Genomic DNA, 23,355 nt, shown 5'->3' on the forward strand with positions numbered 1-23,355 from the left:
GTCCCACTGACCTCCTGACCATTCACAAGTTATGTCTGAGTGAACTGTGTCTGAGTGCCAGTTCTAGGAGAGCTCTGAGACTGCAAAGATGGCTCTAGGGTGACACCTGGTGGCAGAAACTTGATAAAGCAGCTGGACTGCTGTCAGGGTAAACATACAACACATGACCACAGAAACAACTGCTACAAGAAGAAATAAATAAGAAAAAAACAATTAGTGTGTTTTTTTAATAAAATTTTCCACACATAACTGCATTTTTAGTACATCAAAATACAAAAGTATATATAATTATATATATTTATATAATAGATTTCTGCAAGAAATAACTAAGTTTGCAAATGAAACCTTGTCATCACCATAAGGACCAAAGCAAAGGACGGTGAAAACCAAGAAGGCCTCGGTGTACGGTCGCCATGGAGATCGCGTGCGGGGCTAGGTGTGTATCAAGTCCCTCCACGCCCCCCCACCCCTGCACAGAAATTAGACGAGCAGGAGACCCCAGGCGCAGGGAAAGATGCAGTGGGACCGTAGTCCAGTGGGAAACAGCTGCTTTCATCTGATGGGGAACAGTACCAGTGAGGCTCAGCACCCGGAACCCATGTGGTGCCTGGGTGGTCTGGCCCTGTCCCCTCAGACACCCCACATTTCCCCAGGCAGAGTGTAAAACAGAAGAAAAACAAAGGAAGCTATTAGAACAGTAAGGGGGGCAGGACTTATCCATGATTTCTTTGTTTGTTTGTTTTTTGGCACAGAAGGTTTTGGCTGTCGTGTGTCTTCAAGTCTGTGACCCGTGGGGCCGGGTGGGTTGTGTCCCCCCCACCCTCCCTTACTTGCAGAGGGCTTTCTTGATGCTTTCCACCTCCATCTGAAACACACACATAGTGAGGCGGCTGAAGCCGGCAGCTGTCAAGGGGTCGGGTTCAAGACCCAGACATTTACCCCCCCGAGAATGACATGACATCGTTTTCAGAGCTTCCACAGCCCCCAATCACCTCCCACTTTAAAACGTTAGCCACGCTGGCTAATTGTACCTTGCTAATCTGTAATTAAGGGGGCTGTGATCTAGAAATGCATCAGTACTGCAATGAACTTAAACGTCACGATTCAGCCTGTCACAAGTTTTCATCAAAGGCCAAAATGTTAATGAGTTAAAGCTTCTTTTGATTTTACTAGTTACCTAGTGAGGCTCAAAATGTCTACCAGTAAAACTTATAAAAGTATAAATTGAATCTATTGGTTCTCCAACAAGAATCCCACCCAGCGAAAATGTAACCCCATAAAGCCTAATCAGGTTTTACTGTTGTTAGCTGGCAGCTCCTTGCTTACTATCCATGCAGAATTAAGCATGAAAATGCATTTGTGCAAGTAAAGATAAAAACAGCTCTGCTTCATTGCTGTTTCATTATTTCTGTTCAACTATGAGGCACTGAAATGGCCAAAAGCTGAGCGAAAATTGCGAGAGGAAACGGGAATACAGACACGAGAAATAGTACTGGGTGAAAGAGACTGAATTCCATGCAAAAATAACAAGTTATGCAAGAGAGGTCAAACTTTAAGAAGGGTGAACACAATAAAAACACTGCAGATGATTGGATCTGCAAACTCAATCCAGAAAGCCTGAGTCTCTAAGTCAAGGTCTGTTCTTAAGTCAAAGAAAGTAGGAGTCCTACATGCAGGACTGACACGGCCATTATTTTTAGGAGTTTAAGAATTTAAGTGACTTGTTTTGAACATTTGTGGAGAGATGTGGGCAATGAACGTGTGGGCTTGTGTTCACAAATATTTTAATTTATTGAGGTTATTACATCAAGACTGTAGAACAGAAAAAAAAAAAATGTTCATTTAATGTTCAATTAATCTATCTGCCTGTTGGTTTGTTATTTTCTAACTCATTTTGTGTCTCATTAGGTTTATGTAGACCTTGGATGAAGTTTACCAAGGGAAAAAAATAGAAATAGACATTCTGATCACAAAAATCACAAAAAAATATGAAATCCTGGAGGGACTGATCTATATAGTGAAGTTAGGATATTTTAGAATGGGAAATGAATAAACATGTTGTAAATTCATTAAACACTAAATACTGAACTGATGCTTGATCGCAAATCAAATCAGATTTGCGGTATCTGTCAGAAAAATTGAGAAATTTTCCCAAAGTTCTTCAGCCCTAGTAAAACCTCATCATGCTTTATAGGGTTACATTTTCGTTGGGTGGGATTCTTGCTGGAGAGCCAATAGATTCAATTTATGCACTTTTTCCTTCCTTCTGATTAGCATTTAGTTTAACTAATGAGCATTTTGGCTTTCACTAGTTCAGCTAGTACACATTTTCAGCATCGCTAGTTAACTAGTAAGGTCAATGGGGCTTTTACTAGTTAAATAGTGAACATTTTGGTTTTCACTAGTTCAGCTAGTACACATTTTGAGCCTCACTAGCTAACTAGTAAGGTCAAAAGAGGCTGAAACTAGTTAATTACTGTGCATGATGGCCTTGTGAGCATTTTAGCTCACCAGTTAAGTATCTTGGGAACTTATAGGTCGCTAGTTAAGTACTTGCTGAAAAAGACTGACTAATAAGTGTTAGTTTATTTTTAACTAATATAACAAAATAGCCAAATAGTGTGAAGAAATGTCCAACTAGTGCCGACAAAGACTGAACTAGCCGGAAGAAACTGACATTGATATCAAGGATACTGAATACTCAAATGGCTTTCCATAGGGAATTATATCACGGACTAATTGGCAAAACCCAGTGCTAGCGTGATCTGAGCTGCCCTCCCAGTCGCCCCCCCCCCCCCCCCCCCCAACTCACCTGTAGAGTGAGGCGGCTCTTTCTTTCCTCATCCAGCTCCCCCGTCAGCTGCTTAATTTCTTTCCTGCATGGGGGAGGGTGGGGGGCAGCAAATATAATTTATTATCACGGGAGTATCTGGAAAACCTCAGTAACAATGCATACACAGCAGACGGACCACTAGCAACCCCCCCCATCCACCCTCTCCGCATCCACCCCCCCACCCTCCATACTTGTGCTGCAGCTTCATCATCTCTACGGCGGCCTGCAGGTCCCTGAGCTGAGCCTTGAGCTCTTCCAGGCTGGGGGGGTCAGAGGAGCCCCCCGATGCCGATGCAGGAGGAGTGGTGCCGGAGGACAAGGAGGGGATGACAGGCTTGGGGGGCAAGGCTGACTTGTCACTGGTCTGAAAATGAACCCCCCCCACACACACGGGCTGGTCATCATGATGACCGGACATACATGTAACGCTCATGTGACATGGACACCGTGGGCCGTGACAGTCCATACTGTCATTTGGGTCAATAACATGTTTTTAACCTGAACCTCAAACTGTAGTTCAGAGAGCTGTTTGAGGCTTGTTGGACCCCCCCCCCCCAAAAAAAAAGTACTAGTGTCACATTGGGACCCCCACCTGGCAGTGCCAAGACCAGCATGTTACTGAAAGCAATCTCTATAGAAGTAATGGGGCATTATAAAGTGGTAGCAATGGCAGAGGGGGCCTAGTGGGGCAGCTTACTGGTAGGACTGGGGCAGTTTTGGGCACCTTCCTGGTGGCATCGAGAGCTTTGGAGGAGGGGGAATCCTGCCCCTCCTTCTCCTTTTCCGGCTTCTCATCATCTAGCACCAGGGAGTCTTGGAGGTCTGGGCTGGAGAGGGAGGACTGGGGGAGGGAGAGAATGGAGGGAGCGATGACGGATCGGATGACAGGCACATCCTGAGACTGAATCAAGGCTATAATAGTTTTGCAGTTTTCAATAGCTTTTAATTCTGTTTTATTTTCACTTTTTGTTTTCAGTTTCAGTTTTTATTAGTTTTTAAAGTGAGGTTAATTTAGTTCAGTTTAATTTTATTGAAAATGCTTAGTTTTAGTTCAGATTTGATTATACATATATATACTTATTATACGTAAAGGTAAAAATAGTACCTTTACGTATAATAAGTATATATATGTATAATAACAAGTATATGGCTTATACTAATTAGTCCATTAATTCTATCTTTTCTACTTCAAACGCACACAGGACGAAGAAAGGTACTGAAAGGTCTCGCAAAGGTCTTGCATCTTTTTTCCCAAACCAATTGATTTTTTCTGGGGCTCCATACAGTTGCACACGTAAAACTGGCACAGCTAAACAATAAAAGAAATCATCCACCTAGAGTTATGTATAAAATAATTGACAAAAATTAAAACTGAAGACATTTTCTCTGTAATTTTAGTTTATTTTAATTTGTTCTGTATAAATACACTACAGTTTCATTTACACTACCATTCAAAAGTCTGGGGTCACTGAGTAATTTCCCTGCTTTTGGAAAAAAAACGTTTTTTTTGTCCATTAAGATGACATCAGATTGATCACAAAAACTGTGTAGACACTGGTAATGCTGTATATGACTATCATAGCTGGAAACAACTTTTTTTAATGGAATATCTACATAGGTGTAGAGGCCCATTATCAGCAATAATTAGTCCTGTGTTCCAATGGAATGAAGTGTTTGCTAATGCAAGTTTATCATTTAAAAGGTTAATTGATCAATTATGTTAGCAAAGATGAAAATTGTTGTGTTGATTAATGAAGCAATAAAACTGGGCTTCTTTGGACTAGTTGAGTATCTGGAGCACCAGCGATTGTAGGTTTGATTAGCTCAAAACGTTCAGGAACAAAGAAATTTCTAATGATACTCGTCAGTCTGTTCTTGTTCTGAGAAATGAAGGCTTTTCCATATGAGAAACTGCCAGGAAACTGAAGGCCTGGTACAACGCTGTGTATTACTCCCTTCACAGAGCAGTGCAAACCAGATCTAACCATAACAGAAAGAGGAGAGGGAGGCCCCGGTGTACAAATGAGTGAGGAGATAAATATATTAGAGTGTGTAGTTTGAGAAACAGACGCCTCATACTGTAGATCTTCAACTGGCAGTTTCATTAAACAGGACCCGCAAAAGACCGATCTCAACGTCCACGGAGAAGAGGCAACTGCGGGATGCTGCTGTTCTGGGCAGAATTGCAAAGAAAAAGCCACAGAATCTCAGAATGGCCAATAAAAAGAAAAGGCTGAGATCGGCAAATGAACACAGACACTGGACAGAGGAAGACTGGGAAAAAGGGCTATGGATAGACGAGTCTAAGTTTGAGGTGTTTGGATCACAAAGAACGTAGATCAAATGCAAATATGCTGGAGGAGTGCTTGACGACATCTGTCATTGACTATTTCCTATTTATTTAGCTATATTTCCTACTCAAACTCATTTCATGTATGTTTTCATGGAAAACAAGGACATTTCGAAGTGACCCCAAACTACTGAACAGTAGTGTAGTTATTTTTTCGCGAAGCCTTGTTTTTATTTCTGTTAATGAAAATATTTCTTCCCATTTTGTATTCGTCATTTCATTAGTTTTCATGAATGACAACCCTGGACTGAATTACAGTGCCCCCTACTGGTCAGGCCTACTCACAGAGGTGAAGATCTGTGAGCGCGGACGACGGTCTATCATGCGTGGTCGAGACGCGGTCGGGTGGTTCAGCCGCTCCGTGGATGACACTATGGAGTCAAGGTCTTCCACATCTTCAGGGTGCAACCACGGTACCAGTTTGGACCAGGGACAGGGTGGGAGAACAGAGAGTGGGAGAGAGAGGAACAGCCATCTTTCCAAAGACCTTTAGTTTTTTCTGAATTGATCTGTAAGGCATAGAGATTCAGTACATCCTGACAACACCCCCCAGCCACATTGTGTCAGCCCCAGAAATGTCAGGCAGCCCACAGACAGCTCACCTATGTCAGTAGACCTGTCTGAGGACCCCCGATCTGATGCTGGGGTCCCACCCTCTGATTTGGAGCTGTCGCTTCTGCAAGGGAGGTCAGAGGTCAGGCAGGGTGCCGAGTGTGCAGGAGACCACAGCGTGGGCGTGTAATGTAGTGTGTTCAGATGTGTTTTCGTACATGTGTGTTTAACTGTGTGTCTGTGACTCTGACTATATGTCTGACTGACTGTGTCTGTGACTCTGTGTCTGTCTTTGACACTCATCTGTGGGTACTTTTCCACCACACCAGATACCGTTCTTTTGGTGCTTCGAGAAAGTAGTTTAGTTAGGTGTTGGTTTTTCCACTGATGTGGGAATGACATCACAATGCAAAGCAGGGTATTTTGTACTGAATTTGAAAAATGGCTGTAGTACATTATAGGGTTGGACAATGTGTAATATTAAAACTAACGTTGCATGCTTAAGATCAGGCTTTTTCATACCTTCATACAGCTAAAACATTTTTACTCTGTCAAAGGAAAAAACCTTAGCTAGCTTTGCAATTTTAATGATAATTTATAAAATGAATAATGTATTATACGTTTAAAAAACCAGTTTAAAGTTTACCACCACTGCTTTTGTATGGGTGCAGCACACGTCCCCGAGAAAATCATAATCATATTATCGTGGCTGTTGTAATCACTCCTACACTTATGGATTAAGGATTTATGTTAAAATCCATTTTGCTTTATAAATATCCCAATATTTACAATATTTATAGCAATAATCATATTGCTATATTTAGAAATTTTCTAATACAACGCTGTCCTAGTATATTAAACAAAATGCTTTTGTTTAAATTTCCTGTTATGCTATCCGGATCTTTTTGTTGCATGTGTACTCTTGGCCAGATCACACTGTATTATTTTTTACTTAGTTTATCATTGTTTTCTGAGTTGGTAACTTTTTTCAACACTGCAATTGTATTGTTTCAGAGACAGGCTACTTGCACAACTAATTCACAAAGAAAGTGCTTACAAGTCCCACCCCAAAGTTCCGAAGTAGCAAAACAGTACCTCAGTTGATTTGGGACTTTAGGTACTGGAACATGACTAGAAATTAATGGAAAAGGAAAAGTACCAAAAGTACGGTACTTGGTGCGGTGGAAAAGGGCCCAGTGAGACTCTGGATGCTTTTCCACTGCACCAGGTCCTGGTCTAAACACAATAATACTGCTGTCTTGAAAAAAGTCACAATCTCAGAAAACAATAATAAACTAAGTAAAAATAATAACTAAGTAATAATAATGCAGGGACAAAGAAAGAGATCCAAGCTTTATTTGTGATCTGGGTGTGAGAACCGGGAGCAGATCTGGATGACATGACAAGAAACAAAAAGCACGGTGGAAACGACTTATAGTGATCACAGTTATACTGATCAACTGCTTATATGAATCAACAAGCTCTGCCAAAACCTCCAAAAAAGGAAAACTGAGATACAGCACCAAAACTACAATAAGCACGTTGAGACAATATTATGTTGTGAAAATGCGCTGTATTAATAAAACTGAAATAAATTTAATATTTATGTACAGTACTGTACTTTATTATAGTGTATTTGAATTATAAACAGTTCAGTAATTTAATTAGTACAGTACTGTAATTTGAAAAGCATTTAAAATAGCTGCACTGTATTTTGAAATTGTCAATAAATTCAGTCTTTCACAGAACAGTTGCATTTATACTGAGAATAAATTACACACAGACTCTATTTACTAATTGGGCGACTTCTGAAGGCAATTGGTTGCACTGGATTTTATTTAGGGGTATCAGAGTACAGGGGGCGGAATGCAAATGTACGCTATACTTTTCAGATTTTTATTTATAAAAAAAATGTTGAAAACCATGTATCAGTTCCTGTCCACTTCACAATTAAGTGCTACTTTGTGTTAATCTATCACATAAAATCCCAATAAAGTACATTGAAGTTTGTGGTTGTACCGTGACAAAATGTGGAAAAGTTTAAAGGGTATGAATACCTTTTCAAGGCACTGTACTAGAGCTGCACGATATTGAAAAAAAATTCAAATATCGGCATGTTATTTTGTTGTACTAAATACTGGGATATTTAGAAAGCAAAAAGGGGGCCAAAATAAATTTCTCTCAAACCCATGTGGGTAATTTGTTTATTTTTATTATTACTCTGTATTCGTTAATTTGTTCGTAAACCACAAACTTTTAGATTGTAACATTTGTACAACTATTGCGTAACTTTTTGGTGAGTGAGGTACAGTGTATTACCTGATATTTTCAATAAAAAAAGCACTATCACCAAGAAACGATGCTATTACAGCGAATGTGAGGCTGAGACTGAAGCGCTACCCTTTGTTTCCGATGAGACACGTGCCGCATGACTCATTTCCCCGTGCGTACAAGTTATCTTAGGTCGGTGTTCACGGTTTGACTGAGATTCATATCGAGTTCTAGGTAAATTTTTTTCGAACTGGTTGATTCGACTTTTAAGAAATTCGAGTTCTAATGAGTTTGAGTACCGAGGTACCACTGTACTAGATACTGTTGATAAGGAACAATCATTAACATTGCAATGCTTGCTAAGCTTTGTTTCTGCAGAAAAAGTAAAAATGTTAGAGAAACATTACCCCCCCCACACACACACACACACTATAATTTCCATACTGGTATGAAAAAGCCTGATCTGAAACGAGCTCTCAGGGTCCTTATGATGTCATAACTGCATGTGCATAACATGTGATGTTGGTATTAATATCGCACATCATCCTGCCCTGTAATATACTACAGCCATTTTTCGAATTCAATACAAAATACCCTCCTCACGTTGTGATGTCATTTGGCGCTGATACCAATTTTTACATCAGTGGAAAACAAACTGCTTGAAATACCAAAAGTACGGTACCTGGTACGTTGGAAAAGCACCCTCTGTCTCTCCCTGTATCTTTAGGTCTGTGATGCTCTCTGTCTCTCACACTCTTTGTCTCACTCTCTGTCTGTGACTCTCTCTCTCTGACTGTCTCCCTGTCTGAGACTGTCTGCCTGTGACTCTCTTTTTCTCTCTGACTATGACTCCCTCTGACTCGCTCTCTCTGAATGCGACACACTCTCTGACTGTGACTCTCTAGCCCCGTCTTTCTGTCTGTCTGTGACTCTCTCTCTCTGACTGTGACTCTCTCTCTATGACTATCTGTTTGTCCCGCTCTCGCTCTCTCACTGGGTGCTGGGCACAGCTGGCCTCTCAGGTCGCTCTGGCCTCCTCGGCCCGGAGGAGGCGGGAGGGGGACGTCCCAGCGAGTTGGTGGCCTTGGGGGGCAGGGGCTTCTTTGGGGGGATCCCAGGGAGGGCCGGCTTCGGGATTTCCACCACCTTCACCTCGTCACCTGGCACATGCACACAGGAAGGGAGTATGTCACTGGGGCCTGTACCACCAGAAGAGGGACAGAGCAGGACAGAGTGGACCAATGCCTACCTCTGTCCTCCCCCCTCTGGGGCAGGCACTCGGGTCGCTCGGGGGGGACCTTCTTCATATCTGTTTTGCCATCTGGTTTGCTGTCTGGCTTCCTGGTTTCTGAGGACACAGAGAGGTGAAAGTTCAGCACTGGCTTCAGCCTCAGGGCACGTGGGCAACCTGCACCGGAGTGCCCTGACTCACACACGCGGCAAACACACGAGTGTGCACCTGACACACCAGGGCTAATTTCCCTGGGAAATATCAGGTAACACACTTACGATCAAGACTCCTGGGAATAACACTGAAAGGGAAGTGAGAGAGAGATGAGAGAGACAGAGATGTTGGGGGAAGAAGAGGCTATTACCTGCATTCTGTTTGGCTGAGGGGGCAGCCGGAGGGGGCGGTTTCTTAGGCCTCTGTGAAGACAGGGAGAGGTTAATCTTCAGGAAGCCTCCAGGGGGTGACAGAGAGCTGCTGAGACCTGGTGCTGGGGCAGCCTACCTCTTTCTCCACCTCTGGGATGAAGAGCTTGACAAAGTTGTCTGGGAACACGCCCTGTTTGCCATTCAGCTCGCCGAGCCACCAGCCAGTGTCCGCACACTCCTGCGGGGTCAGGGGTCAGAGATCAGGGGTCACAGGGCATAGCCCCGAGACTTCACCAGATACTCACCTTGGTGATGATGGCTACGATGTCGCCCTCCTTGATGGACAACTCGTCTTCGTTCTGTGCCTCGTATGGAAACAGCACTTTGCAGAGCTCCTTTGCTGCTGCGGAGGAGGAGGAGATAGAAGCGGCTCACCATCACCAGGCCAGGCCCCAAAACACAGCCGTCCAATCAAAACACAGCCCAGCATCCCCCGACCCAGCACCGCCCCTCCAAACCCACCCCAGCATGGCCCCCCGATGTGAGAGCATAAGACTGCTAACCTTTAGCCTTGGCATCAGGATCAGACTTGACGGCGTCCTGGCCCCCTGCGGGGGGAGGGGCTTTCTTCACGGCCTGCTGTGGGGATGGGGACAGCCAGACACACATAAAGATCCAGAAGTGCCACGCGGTCAGCAGCCCAGGCACACACACCAGGCACACACACCAGGTACACACCAGGGACACACAGATCCCACATGTAAAACATCCCAACTCCGCAACCTGCTGAGCCTCCTGGGCCCCTAAACACCCTTAAACTGAACACAGGAACGCAGGCAGCGTGTTTATCAGAGAGCTGAAGCAGCAGCAGAGAGCAGGGACCCGAGAGCAATGTCTACAGCAGTAAAATGGGGAAAAAGACAGGGCTGATAGAGAGCGAGAAGCCAGAAAGATCAGGGTATAGAGAAACAAAGAGATAGACAGAGATAGAAGGATAGAGAGACAGATAAACGGAGAGATGTTTCTTACTCCCATTCCACCAACAGACTCGGCTCGCCCCGCCATGCAAATGCAGCATCTTTACATCTCAATGTAAATCCGGCAGGGATGGGAGAGGCCGGCGGCTGTTGTCACGGCACCAGCTCATCACACCGTGTCACTGCCCCACCTCACCGCTCTATTACTCTCTATTACTCCCCATTACTGTCACACCCTGTCACTCTCTATCTCTCCTTATCGCTCTCAATCGCAGCAGGATGCTGGGTAGCAGTGAGAGTATGGTGGCTGCTGACCTTCTCCAGCTCGCTGTCGGCATCCATGGAGCGTGGCCGCAGCTTGATGGCCTGGTCTTTGAAGATGTCCCCAAAGCCAACACCACGGACCTTCTTGGGCTGGATCCCGCCGCTGCCGGACGCCACACTGCCCGTGTCAGAGCGCACGCTGCCCGAGTCGCCGCCATCGCTCTCTGAGCCCGTGCTGTCCTTCATGCCTGCCGGGTTCAGAGAGCGTTACCTCGGTGCAGCCGTTGTCCATCTGGCTGGTCCCCGTATCTGCCTTAGTCCCTTATGTAAGGCGTTAGCAGGGGAACAGATCCACACATGAGAGCAGTGGGACTCACTGGTGCGGCCACTGCGGCTGTCCTCCTGGGGAGTGGGCGGGTCCTCAGCCTCGTCCAGTAACAGCTTGGTGAAGTTAGAGGGGAACATGCCCACCTTTCCGTGGAGGGTGCCTTCCCACCAGCCCTCCTCCACCTGCGGTCAAACGGGCACACAGCCACGCCCTCTTATTAATAAATGCACCTCATACATAGGCAAACAGCCACACCCCATTAATGCACGCATGGCCAAGCCCTCATTAAAGCATGCTTCTCCCATACAGACACATGGCCACACCCTCTTATTAAATTGTGCAACTGCCACACAGTCACACGGCCACACCCTCCTATTAACAGGCGCACCTCCCACACAGTCACATGGCCACACCCTCCTATTAACAGGCGCACCTCCCACACAGTCACATGGCCACACCCTCTTATTAAATTGTGCAACTGCCACACAGTCACACGGCCACACCCTCTTATTAAAAAGCGCACCTCCCACACAGTCACATGGCCACACCCTCCTAACAGGCGCACCTCCCACACAGTCACATGGCCACACCCTCTTAAGATGCGCCCCTCCCATGCAGACACATGGCCACACCCTCTTAACATGTGCACCTCCCAGTCACATGACCACACCCTCATTTACATGCGCAACCCTCAGACAGTCACATGGCCACACCCTCATTAACACGTGCACCTCCCACACAGTCACATGGCCACACCCTCTTATTTACATGCGAACCCCTCAGACAGTCACATGACCACACCCTCTTATTAAAGCACACACGACCTTCATTGGTGAGCTCACCTCGGCCAGAATATCGATGACATCCCCGATCTTCAGCTCCAGCTCGTCCTCATTCTGAGGAGCGTAGCTGAAGGCCACCTTACACCTCCTCCTGCGGATGGCGTCTCCTGCTGGCAACAGGGCCGATGGGTGAGATGGCGGGTTGGCAGGGCGGTCACCCCACCGACAGGAGTGTCGCAGTCATAATGAGGGTAAATACCCCCCCCAGTTTAACAATAACAGAGTGTGTATTATGGGGGGGGGGGGGGGGTGTCACATCAGCAGGTTAGGGATCAGTGCCAGTGACCTGGAAAGATGCTGGTTTAAATCACACGAGTGGCAGATGAATCCTCTCACTACAAGGCCCCTGTTACGCCACCTGCTGGCTGAGCCTAAACCTCTCTCTCACCTCTATAGACATGTGTGTCTGGAGAGCCAGAAGGATTTTTGAAAACTACCAAACTGTAAAATCTCTCATATCTGGCATTCAAGTAACCAAAAGAGTGCCGCGAAATCAGAGTATCTATCTCAGCTAATTGAAATGAACAAAAATAATCCTAGATTCCTATTTAATATGGTGTCCAAGCTGACTAATAACCAGACCACTGCTCAAAGTGTGCCCGTGTTATTTTCCAGTGACGACTTTATTACATTTTTTGACCAAAAAATATATTCAATTAGACAGAACATTTTGACTGTTCCAATAACTTTATTCTCTGGCCTCGACACGGCATGTGCTAATGCTGCAACCACCCTATTTGAAGCATTTACCGTGGTTAACCAGTCAGAACTGATGTCCTTAATTTTATCTTCAAATTCATCTACTTGTATGCTAGACCCTATCCCAACAAAATTATTCAAAGAGACGATCCCAGCAGTGATTGACTCCTCAATCAGCATTGGCTATCTACCAAAATCTCTTAAACTAGCAGTTATTAAACCTCTATTGAAGAAGCCAAACTTGGATCCCTTGGAAATGATAAACTATACAGGTGCTGGTCATATAATTAGAATATCTTGAAAAAGTTGATTTATTTCACTAATTCCATTCAAGAGGTGAAACTTGTATAATGTATACATTCATTCCACACAGACTGACATATTTCAAGTTTATTTCTTTTAATTTTGATGATTATAACAGACAACTAATGAAAATCCCAATTCAGTATCTCAGAAAATTAGAATATTACTTAAGACCAATACAAAGAAAGGATTTTTAGAAATTTTGGCCAACTGTAAAGTATGAGCATGTACAGCACTCAGTACTTAGTTGGGGCTCCTTTTGCCTGAATTACTGCAGCAATGCGGTGCGGCATGGAGTCGATCAGTCTGTGGCACTGCTCAGGTGTTATGAGAGCCCAGGTTGCTCTGATAGTGGCCTTCAGCTCTTCTGCAGTGTTGGGTCTGGCATATCGCATCTTCCTCTTCACAATACCCCATAGATTTTCAATGAGGTTAAGGTCATGCGAGTTTGCTGGCCAAGAACAGGGATACCATGGTCCTTAAACCAGGTACTGGTAGCTTTGGCACTGTGTGCAGTCCTGTTGGAAAATGAAACCTGCATCTCCATAAAGTTGGTCAGCAGCAGGAAGCATGAAGTGCTCTAAAACGTCCTGGTATACAGCTGCGTTGACCTTGGACCTCAGAAAACACAGTGGACCAACACCAGCAGATAACATGGCACCCCAAACCGTCACTGACTGTGGAAACTTTACACTGGACCTCAAGCAATGTGGATTCTGTGCCTCTCCTCTCTTCCTCCAGACTCTGGGACCCTGATGTCCAAAGAAAATGCAAAATTTACTTTCATCAGAGAAGATAACTTTGGACCACTCAGCAGCAGTCCAGTCCTTTCTGTCTTTATCCCAGGCGAGATGCTACTGACGCCGTCTGTTGTCCAAGAGTGGCTTGACACAAGGAATGCGACAGCTGAAAGCCATGTCTTGCATATGTCTGCGCATAGTGGTTCTTGAAGCACTGACTCCAGCTGCAGTCCACTCTTTGTGAATCTCCCCCACATTTTTGAATGGGTTCTGTTTCACAGTTCTCTCCAGGGTGCAGTCATCCCTATTGCTTGTACACCTTTTTCTGCCACATCTTTTCCTTCCCTTTGCCCCTCTATTAATGTGCTTGGACACAGAGCTCTGTGAACAGCCAGCCTCTTTTGCAATGACCTTTTGTGTCTTGCCCTCCTTGTGCAAAGTGTCAATGGTCGTCTTTTGGACAACTGTTAAATCAGCAGTCTTCCCCATGATTGTGTAGCCTACAGAACTAGACAATTTAAAGACCATTTAGAGACCTGAGAGACCACTTTGCAGGTGCTTTGAGTTAATTAGCTGATTAGACTGTGGCACCAGGTGTCTTCAATACTGAACCTTTTCACAATATTCTAATTTTCTGAGATACTGAATTGGGGTTTTCATTAGTTGTCAGTTATAATCATCAAAATTAAAAGAAATAAACACTTGAAATATGTCAGTCTGTGTGGAATGAATGTATACATTATACAAGTTTCACCTCTTGAATGGAATTAGTGAAATAAATCAACTTTTTCAAGATATTCTAATTATATGACCAGCACCTGTAGACTAATCTCTAATCTAAGGGGAGTGGCACTCTCTTGATTTAAATCTTACCTGTCAGACCACTATCAGTATGTGAATCTAAATAGTGATTCCTCAGATCATGTCACGGTCAGATACAAAGTGCCACAGGGTTCAGTTTTAGCTCCCCTACTATTTTCTCTATACATGTTACTTCTAGGCTTAGTTATTCGTAAGCATGGAATTAGCTTTCATTGCTTTGCAGATGATACACAATTATATATATCAGCTAAACTAGAAGATAGACAGTAACTTCAGAGAATGGAAGAATGTTTAATTAACATCAAATAGTGGATGACAGACAACTTCCTCCAGCTGAACCTAGACAAGACTGAGGTTCTTCTTACTGGCACTAAAGCCGCCAGAAGTAAACTATTGGACATCACAGTCAATCTGGAGGGACTACCTATTACAGCAAGTACTGTTGTTAAAAATCCTGGTGTTATTCTAGACTCTGATCTTTTGTTTGATGTACATGCTGCTAACATTAGCCGTACCGCCTACTTTCACCTGTGCAATATTGCCAAGTTAAGAAACATGCTCTCCTTTCAAGATGCAGAGAAATTGGTTTGTGTGTTTATTACCTCCAGGCTCGATTAGTGTAATGTCTTATTCTCCGGCTGTCCAAATAGGTCATTAAATAAACTCGTCCAGAATGCAGCAGTCAGAGTCCTCACCAAAACTAAAAAACATGATCATATCACCCCAATTTTATCTTCACTCCACTGGCTGCCAGTTAGACTTCGTGTTGACTACAAAATACTACTCTTAACTTCCATCCATCCATTTTAACTGCTTATCCTACTGGGTCGTGGGGGGTCTGGAGCCTATCCCGGAAGCAATGGGCATGTGGCAGGGAACAACCCAGGATGGGGGGCCAGCCCATCGCAGGGCACACTCACACACCATTCACTCACACATGCACTCCTACGGGCAATTTAGCAACTCCAATTAGCCTCAACATGTTTTTGGACTGGTCTTATAAAGCTGTAAATGGTCTTGCACCGCAGTATGTGAGTGACCTCATTTTCAACTACATTCCGACTCTACGCTTAGATCACAAGAAGCAGGTCTTCTATCCATACCCAGAATAAAGAACGTTACTTTTGGGGGAAGAGCATTTGCTCATAAAGCACCACAGCTATGGAATAAACTTCCTATTAGTGTTCGGAACTCAGACACAATCTCTGCTTTTATTTCAAGGCTAAAGACTTACCTCCTTAATCAGTCTTTTAGATATTAAAATCCCCTTTTCTAAGGTGAATGGGAGATCTGGGGGTTCATGGTCATTTGAGATAAAAGGTGAAAGGGGGGGGTTGATGCTGTAGTCCTGCCACTCTCACCTATCATTTAAGTTGTTGACGGTAGTTTGTTTTTTCAGTGTAGGGGTTTTATTGTCAAGACAAACTTTTAGGCCTAATAAAATGTATTAAACTCTATTAACATCTACACTGTATTGTTAAAATTATTTATTAACAAAGATTATTTTAGCAATAAAGAATTATCAACATCTTTTTTAAGTACCTGAAAAACATGTTTTTGAGTGTAAGATTTACTATAGATTTTTAAATACTTTTGAAATGTTTTATTTTCCTTTAACGTAAACTCAAAAATGTCAAATTTTAATCTGAACGTTATAGACGGGTTAACACTTAACATGCTTTAAATACTGTATACTCCTATCAAAGTTAAAATTAGGACAGGGTAGTACTCCTCATTTTTAGTTTGATAAAAGTGCTGGCATGTTTCTATTTAAATATACATGGATGAACAAATTCTATATATAATCTAACAACCACTTTTTCATGTAAGACCATTTGTTCCTCTTTTCTGATGTGTTTTTACCTATCAATATTTTATCTTTTCAGATCAAGGAGTAGTTTAGTAGAATAACTACAATTTCTTTGGAGCAGCACTTGGATCAATACACGCGCAAACTTATTAGCCTGATGAAAGCCAAATGCTGTTGTGGTGACCAAGCTCAGGCTATTCCTGGACAAACTTAGTGAGGTATGTTTGTTTTACTCTGTGCTTATTCACATGTTTTGGTGAGGAGATTCACATACTTGGTTGCTCACATGGAGACCATCTTGACACGTGGTTACTACTCTAGCCATAAACTTATGAACATTGACTGGTAAAGTAACTGTTCTCAGCTTGTTAAAGTTACGGTGGGTAAACCAGCGTCTTCATTCGAACAGTGGTGAGTATTCCTGCCTGTTAAGCAGGAGACAGGGGTTCGATTCCCTGACAGTGGCAGTGGTGGCCTAATGATTAAGGAAGTATGTTTGTGGTCAGAAGATTGTAGGTCCAAATCCAGGACCGGTAGGTTGCCACTGAGGTACACCTGAGCAAAGTACTGTCCCCTAGACATGCCCTCCAGGCGCTGTAATAGTGGCTGCCCACTGGATGGATGGATGGATGTGTCAAATGCAGAGGTCACACTTTGTTGTGGTGCAGTATGCGTGTTTGTGGTGTGTTCACAATGACAAACTTTCACTTTATTGGTATTTTCATTAATTTCATTCTTGCCACCTGCCCAAATAATTGTTTGGAACAACCACTTCCCCACATTGCAGAACCACTGTGTTACAGTGACAGCACACCATCTGGTGTCATTGGGTCCCACAAAAACTGTTAAGGAAGGGCTAAAAAATCTGATAGTTTGAAATGTCTATTAGTCTTCAGACTTCCTAGATACCGATATGAAAAAAGCTGATAACATGTGTGGGGTCCTGGTACAAGAAACATGTCCCATGGTCTTTGTCTATAGCCTGAAAGGATAGAGAGGGATTACTCAATTAGCTTGGTAGTCATAGCTTATGTATGTATGCTTTTGATTGTATTTAAAAGTTCTCCTTGGGGGGGCGCTGTTTAGCGGACCATGGAGTAGACGTATATAACTAAGCTCCACATTACAAAGCATTAACATTACGTTTTTATGGGGAGTAGATCATTTTTATTGCATTTTTCGGCACTGTCAACAGCACTTTGTTTATCTTTGAACGACAAATTATGGCCAGCAAGTCGAGGAAAACGCGCAGTACGATTCAGACAACTTTGCGGCCTGGTCTGCACGGCTCGCCTCCGGAGCCGAGTAGTGTAGATACCCCGGCTGACCAGATTACAGATACTTTCAGACAAGAACTACTGTCGTTACTGCGAAACGACCTCGCGGAGATAATGAAAACAGAGCTCAGGGTAGCTCTAGAATGCGAGATGTCAGCCTTTAGAGCCGATATTAAGTCAGTGGGAGCTGAGCTGAAGTCCTATCAAGAAACAACTACAACAGAGTTAACATCTTTGAAAGGGACAGTACGAGAACTATCGTGGCACGTTTTCATTACCATCGCGATTGCGCCAACATCCTGCGACTTGCCAGGAAAAGCAGCGGATGTCAGTGGACGACATGACAATCTCAGTCTTTCCCGACTTTACCTCACGAGTGATGAAAGCCAGGGCGGAATACAACAGCATCAGAAATCAGCTTCGGGGAGTCGAAGGAGTTCGATTTGGCATCCTGTAACCGGCCCGATTCAAGATTACATACAAAGGCAAGGAACGGATCTTCTCTATCCCTTCTGATACTCAATCGTATGTCACACGGTCCATTCTAACACACGGTTCTACATCTACGACCCGAATGTCTTACTCGAAACCACACTGTAGTTGAAAGTTTCCATGCAGGACTTTAGCTGAAGTGCTGCATGATCCAGAGGACAATGAAACTATGTTTACATACAGTTAACATTGTTGTCAGTCATTTACAACTCTTTCCTTTAATTAGATATATTATGATATTGATTTATAGTGTTTGCTGATGATGCACATGCCTCTATATGTTTTGATTTTTGAATCCCAGTAGTTATTTGAATTACATGTTTTGTATTGTGGACTTAGGAGGTTTGAAGGTTTCATAGGTTCCAACCCCTATTTTTTGTATTTGGGATTTGGCCTTTTAGTTAGAAAGGCTACAGCGACCTTGCAGTTACGGGAAGGTCTGCATAAGGACCCAAGGTGTTTCTTTTTCCTTTTTTTCTGTTTGCTTTTGTTTATTTTCTTTCCATTGTTGACATGGTCATTAGATTTTATGCTGTTTGCTTTATAACTCCAGTTCACTCATTCAGCTATCAATCTATGTTCATCTTTCAATGGCGGAGACGACAACACGTGACTTAAGCTCTATTTGTCTTATAAGTTGGAATATTAAGGGGATACAGCATCCAATAAAAAGTTTTTACGCACCTCCGATCATTAAAACCAGATATTATGTTTCTTCAAGAGACGCATCTTCGAGTGGGCAAAAGTAATACATTTCCAAAAGGTTGGGTTGATCAGGTGTTTCACTCGAAATATAGCGACAGGTCAAGAGGAGCGGCCATATTAATTAAAAAAGGCATCCCATTTAAAGCTTCTAATGTAATTCCGGATAATAATGGCAGATTTATTATAGTGGCAGGGAAATTGTTTGGTCACCAAATAATACTAGCTAATATCTACGGCCCAAATTGGGACAACCCAGATTTTTTCTCTAACTTTTTGTCCAAGCTCCCAGACTTTAATTCACATATGTTAATATGGAGGGGTGATTTTAACTGTACACTAGACCCCGCATTGGATAAATCTCATCCTAAGCACAACAGTAGAGTCTCTAGGTCACGAGAAATGCTACTGTCTTGTATGCAGTCCTCCAAACCCTATGACCCGTGGAGGCATTCTAATCCTACTTCTAGGCAATTTTCTTTCTACTCGCCGGTACATTACTCATATTCTAGAATTGACTTTTACTTAACTGATCATAAAGCAGTTTTAACTAACTGCCAATACCACTCTATTATAATTTCTGATCATTGTCCTGTGCAATTAGATTTGGCATTTCCAAATAATATTCAGTCGCAATGAACTTGACAGTTTGCTCCCATATTATTAACTCACGACTCATTCATTAAACTAATTTCGGAACAGATCGGTACCTACATAGAAATCAATAGTACCCCTGGTACTTCATATACAGTTATATGGGAATCACTTAAGGCCTATCTTAGAGGTCAGATTATTTCATACACAGCTTATGAGAAGAAAAAGCAAAATAGGTGTCTAAACGAACTAGCTGAGCAAATCCAAAAGATAGACCGGAAATTATCAAGTGAATCTACTTCTGAAGCATTTAAGACACGACTACTGCTCCAGACAGGATATGACAGCCTCTCAATTGAGAAGGCAGAGCGGCTCCTGCTTAAAACCAAACAAACATACTATGAGCATGGTGAGAAACCCAGCGAATTGCTTGCACATCAAGCGAGGCAGGTAGAGCAATTTCGGAAATTCGTACCACAACAGGTTCAATTACTACAAATCCTAAGAATATCAACGATCAGTTTAAAATGCAATACATGAACTGTTATCAATCTCAGTCATCCGCGAATACAACTCAAATTCATAGTTTTTTGAATAATTTAGAAATTCCCAAAATTTCAGTTGAAGACCAAATTTTTATTGATTCCCCAATAACGAGTCAGGAAATCACACAAGCTATAAAAAATAATGCACAGTGGTAAATCACCAGGTCCAGAAAATGTTGTCCCAACGTCTCGAGAAGGTAATACTCTACATAATCAATCCTGACCAGACCGGCTTTATACCGGGCAGACAGTCATATTACAATGTGCGGAGGCTCCTTAATATCTTGTATTCTGCCCACTCCACCCTCCATCCTGAAATCATACTATCTCTTGATGCAGAGAAGGCCTTTGACAGGGTGGAATGGAGCTATTTGTTCACAACTTTGGAAAAATTTGGTTTTGGACCATCTTTTATTGCATGGATTAAGATTCTGCATTATTCTCCAAAAGCTTCAGTTCGGACAAACTCCAATTACTCTGAATACTTTTTACTACAAAGAGGCACAAGACAAGGCTGCTGTCTGTCCCCCTTTTTGTTTAATTTAGCCATTGAATCTTTCGCCATAGCAATAAGACAATAACCAAAGGTTACAGGAATCACTAGGAATTGTAAGATACATAAAATATCATTGTATGCTGATGATGTATTACTGTATGTATCTAACCCATTAGAGTCGATTCCATACTTGTTACAGATTCTTAAGCAATTTGGGAATTTCTCAGGGTACAAATAAAATTTTTCTAAAAGTTTACTTTTTCCTATAAATAATTTAACAACTAACAGATTATAGCACTTTTCCATTTAAGTTGGAGAGTCGGTCATTTTCCTACTTTGGTATTAACTTCACACAAACATACAAAGACTTCTATGACTATAATTTAAAGGTGTTACTGGAACGTACCAATTCAGATTTTAACAGATGGTCATTGCTTCCCCTTTCATTAGCAGGTTGAGTTAATATTGTCAAAATGATGGTGCTACCCCGCTTTTCATATGTATTTCAAATGATTCCTGTTCTCTTAACCAAAAACTGGTTTAATAAGTTGAACACACTACATTACTAACTTCATATGGAACAAACCGATGCCACGTATGAAGAGAGCCTATCTGGAGTTACCCAAGACAGCAGGAGGGCAGGGTTTACCTAACTTTATGTTTTACTACTGGGCTGCCAATTTTGTCAAACTAAGCCACTGGATTTCTGTACACAAATCAAGGTAAGACCCAGCTTGGGTTACTATGGAGCTAGAGTCATATCAGTCTACATCTCCAATAATTTCAACCTTAAAAATTTAAACCCTGTAGTAAAAGCAACCCTTAAAATATGTTTTCAATTCAGAAAACATTTTGGTTTCACCCAAGCATGTAGTTTTCTTCCACTAACTGATAATCATCTATTCCCACCTTCTCAAATAGACACAGCTTTCAAAATCTGGCAGGACAATGGCTTATTTTTTGTTGGGGATTTGTTTAAGGATGGTACATTTCTTTCATTTAATACCCTACAAAATAGCCATAATATTCCAAAAACACATTTTTTCCGATATCTGCAGGCTCGTAGCTTTACCATGAAATACTTTTCTACCCCTCTTCAGACATCTAAAACTGCAGTGAATTATATTTTAGAAATAGATCCCTATACAAAAAACGCAAGATTTCAGTGATCTACAATATCATTCAGAATATCAACATACCTTCATGGGATAAAACCAGAGTATCCTGGGAACAAGACCTAAGTGTTGAAATCAATGATGGAAATTGGCGACATATTATTAAACAGATGCACACTTCTTCTTTCTGCCTTAGACACAACTTAATACAATTTAAAGTAGTTCATCGTTTACATTTCACAAATGAAAGATTGGCTAGAATTTACCCTGGCACCGACGCAGGATGTCCCAGGTGCCAACATAGCCCAGCTACAACCGGTCATATGTTTTGGTCCTGTCAGTCTTTAAAACATTTTTGGGAACAGATTTTTCACTCTTTCTCACGTATATGCAACACTACAATAGAGCCCAGTCCCTTTGTTGTGCTGTTTGGGGTGCTCCCACAAGACAAACATTACACGAGATTGCAGGCGAGGGCTGTTGCCTTCTCTTCTCTGTTAGCACAAAAAATAATTCTTTTAATGTGGAAGTCCCCCAGACCACCAACATTTAGTCAATGGGTAAAAGCTGTGCTCTCTACACTGCCGCTCGAAAAGCTGAGACATAGCCGAGGTAAATGCAGACTAAAGTTCCATGCGATTTAGTCCCCCTTTATAGAATATGTTGACAACATTGTACTCACCTGAACATGGAGGTTTTTTTTTTATTTATTATTATTATTATTATTATTATTATTACTATTATTATTATTATTATTAATTTATTTATTTATTTATTTATTTATTTACTTTTTCCAATTACTCTGTTATTGTTACACCTGGGTCGGGGTGTGTGTTCGTTCTCTTTCTGTGGCTTAATAATGTAAAATTTGTAAAAACTCAAAGTAAAGTTTTAAAAAAAAAAGTTCTCCATTATAGTTGATGGTTAAATATTGACACAGTAATTTGTTCACAGAACCACAGCATTGAGTTGAGACATGAAACCATCATTCGCAGCCTTATTGTGTTCTTTGGTGAGAAACCGGAGGAACTTATTGAGGATTGCCTGGTAAGGCTTTTGTGTAAGGATTAACTGTTTTACATGTGTCTGAAAATGCACTGCTCAAAAAAATTAAAGGAACACTTTTTAATCAGAGTATAGCATCAAGTCTATTAAACTTCTGGGACATTGATCTGGTCAGTGAGGTAGCGGAGGGGGTTGTTAATCAGTTTCAGCTGCTTTGGTGTTAATGAAATTATTAACAGGTGAACTAGAGGGGCAACAATGAGACGACCCCCAAAACAGGAATGGTTTAACAGGTGGAGGCCACTGGCATTTTTCCCCTCCTCATCTTTTCTGACGGTTTTTTCACTAATTTTGCATTTGGTGACGGTCAGTGTCACTACTGGTAGCATGAGGCGATAGCTGGACCCTACAGAGGTTGCATAGGTAGTCCAATTCCTCCAGGATGGAGCATCAATACGTGCCATTGGCAGAAGGTTTGCTGTGTCTCCCAGCACAGTCTCAAGGGCATGGAGGAGATTCCAGGAGGCAGGCAGTTACTCTAGGAGAGGTGGACAGGGCCGTAGAAGGTCCTTAACCCATCAACAGGACCGGTATCTGCTCCTTTGTGCAAGGAGGAACAGGATGAGCATTGCCAGATACCTACAAAATGACCTCCAGCAAGCCACTGGTGCGAATGTCTCTGACCAAACAATCTGAAACAGACTTCATGAGGGTGGTCTGAGGGTCTGATGTCCTCTATGGG

The 23,355-nt window shown here is 42.5% G+C and overlaps 1 protein-coding gene across 12 annotated transcripts in view; it reads right to left on the reverse strand.

The window, feature by feature from the left end:
• Positions 1 to 200: 200 nt before the first annotated feature.
• The window catches only part of sh3kbp1 (SH3-domain kinase binding protein 1), a 45,819-nt gene continuing 22,664 nt past the window's right edge, over positions 201 to 23,355 (reverse strand). For 3 of the 12 annotated variants that reach the window (XM_049010010.1, XM_049009999.1, XM_049010003.1), the window contains 15 exons: positions 12,014 to 12,123; positions 11,221 to 11,353; positions 10,895 to 11,091; positions 10,166 to 10,241; positions 9,908 to 10,008; positions 9,739 to 9,840; positions 9,602 to 9,653; positions 9,256 to 9,354; positions 9,001 to 9,166; positions 5,786 to 5,859; positions 5,469 to 5,578; positions 3,531 to 3,674; positions 3,025 to 3,197; positions 2,813 to 2,876; positions 201 to 865 (listed from right to left, as the gene is read on the reverse strand). In XM_049010010.1, the coding sequence (XP_048865967.1) occupies positions 827 to 865; positions 2,813 to 2,876; positions 3,025 to 3,197; positions 3,531 to 3,674; positions 5,469 to 5,578; positions 5,786 to 5,859; positions 9,001 to 9,166; positions 9,256 to 9,354; positions 9,602 to 9,653; positions 9,739 to 9,840; positions 9,908 to 10,008; positions 10,166 to 10,241; positions 10,895 to 11,091; positions 11,221 to 11,353; positions 12,014 to 12,123 (1,640 nt within the window). In that variant the 3' untranslated portion in view covers positions 201 to 826. The remainder of the gene's footprint in view (positions 866 to 2,812; positions 2,877 to 3,024; positions 3,198 to 3,530; positions 3,675 to 5,468; positions 5,579 to 5,785; positions 5,860 to 9,000; positions 9,167 to 9,255; positions 9,355 to 9,601; positions 9,654 to 9,738; positions 9,841 to 9,907; positions 10,009 to 10,165; positions 10,242 to 10,894; positions 11,092 to 11,220; positions 11,354 to 12,013; positions 12,124 to 23,355) is intronic. The other 9 variants (XM_049010011.1, XM_049010000.1, XM_049010009.1 and 6 more) reach the window with 8 other exon arrangements.

Source organism: Brienomyrus brachyistius, chromosome 4 (genome assembly GCF_023856365.1).
Source record: "Brienomyrus brachyistius isolate T26 chromosome 4, BBRACH_0.4, whole genome shotgun sequence".
NCBI lineage: Eukaryota > Metazoa > Chordata > Actinopteri > Osteoglossiformes > Mormyridae > Brienomyrus > Brienomyrus brachyistius.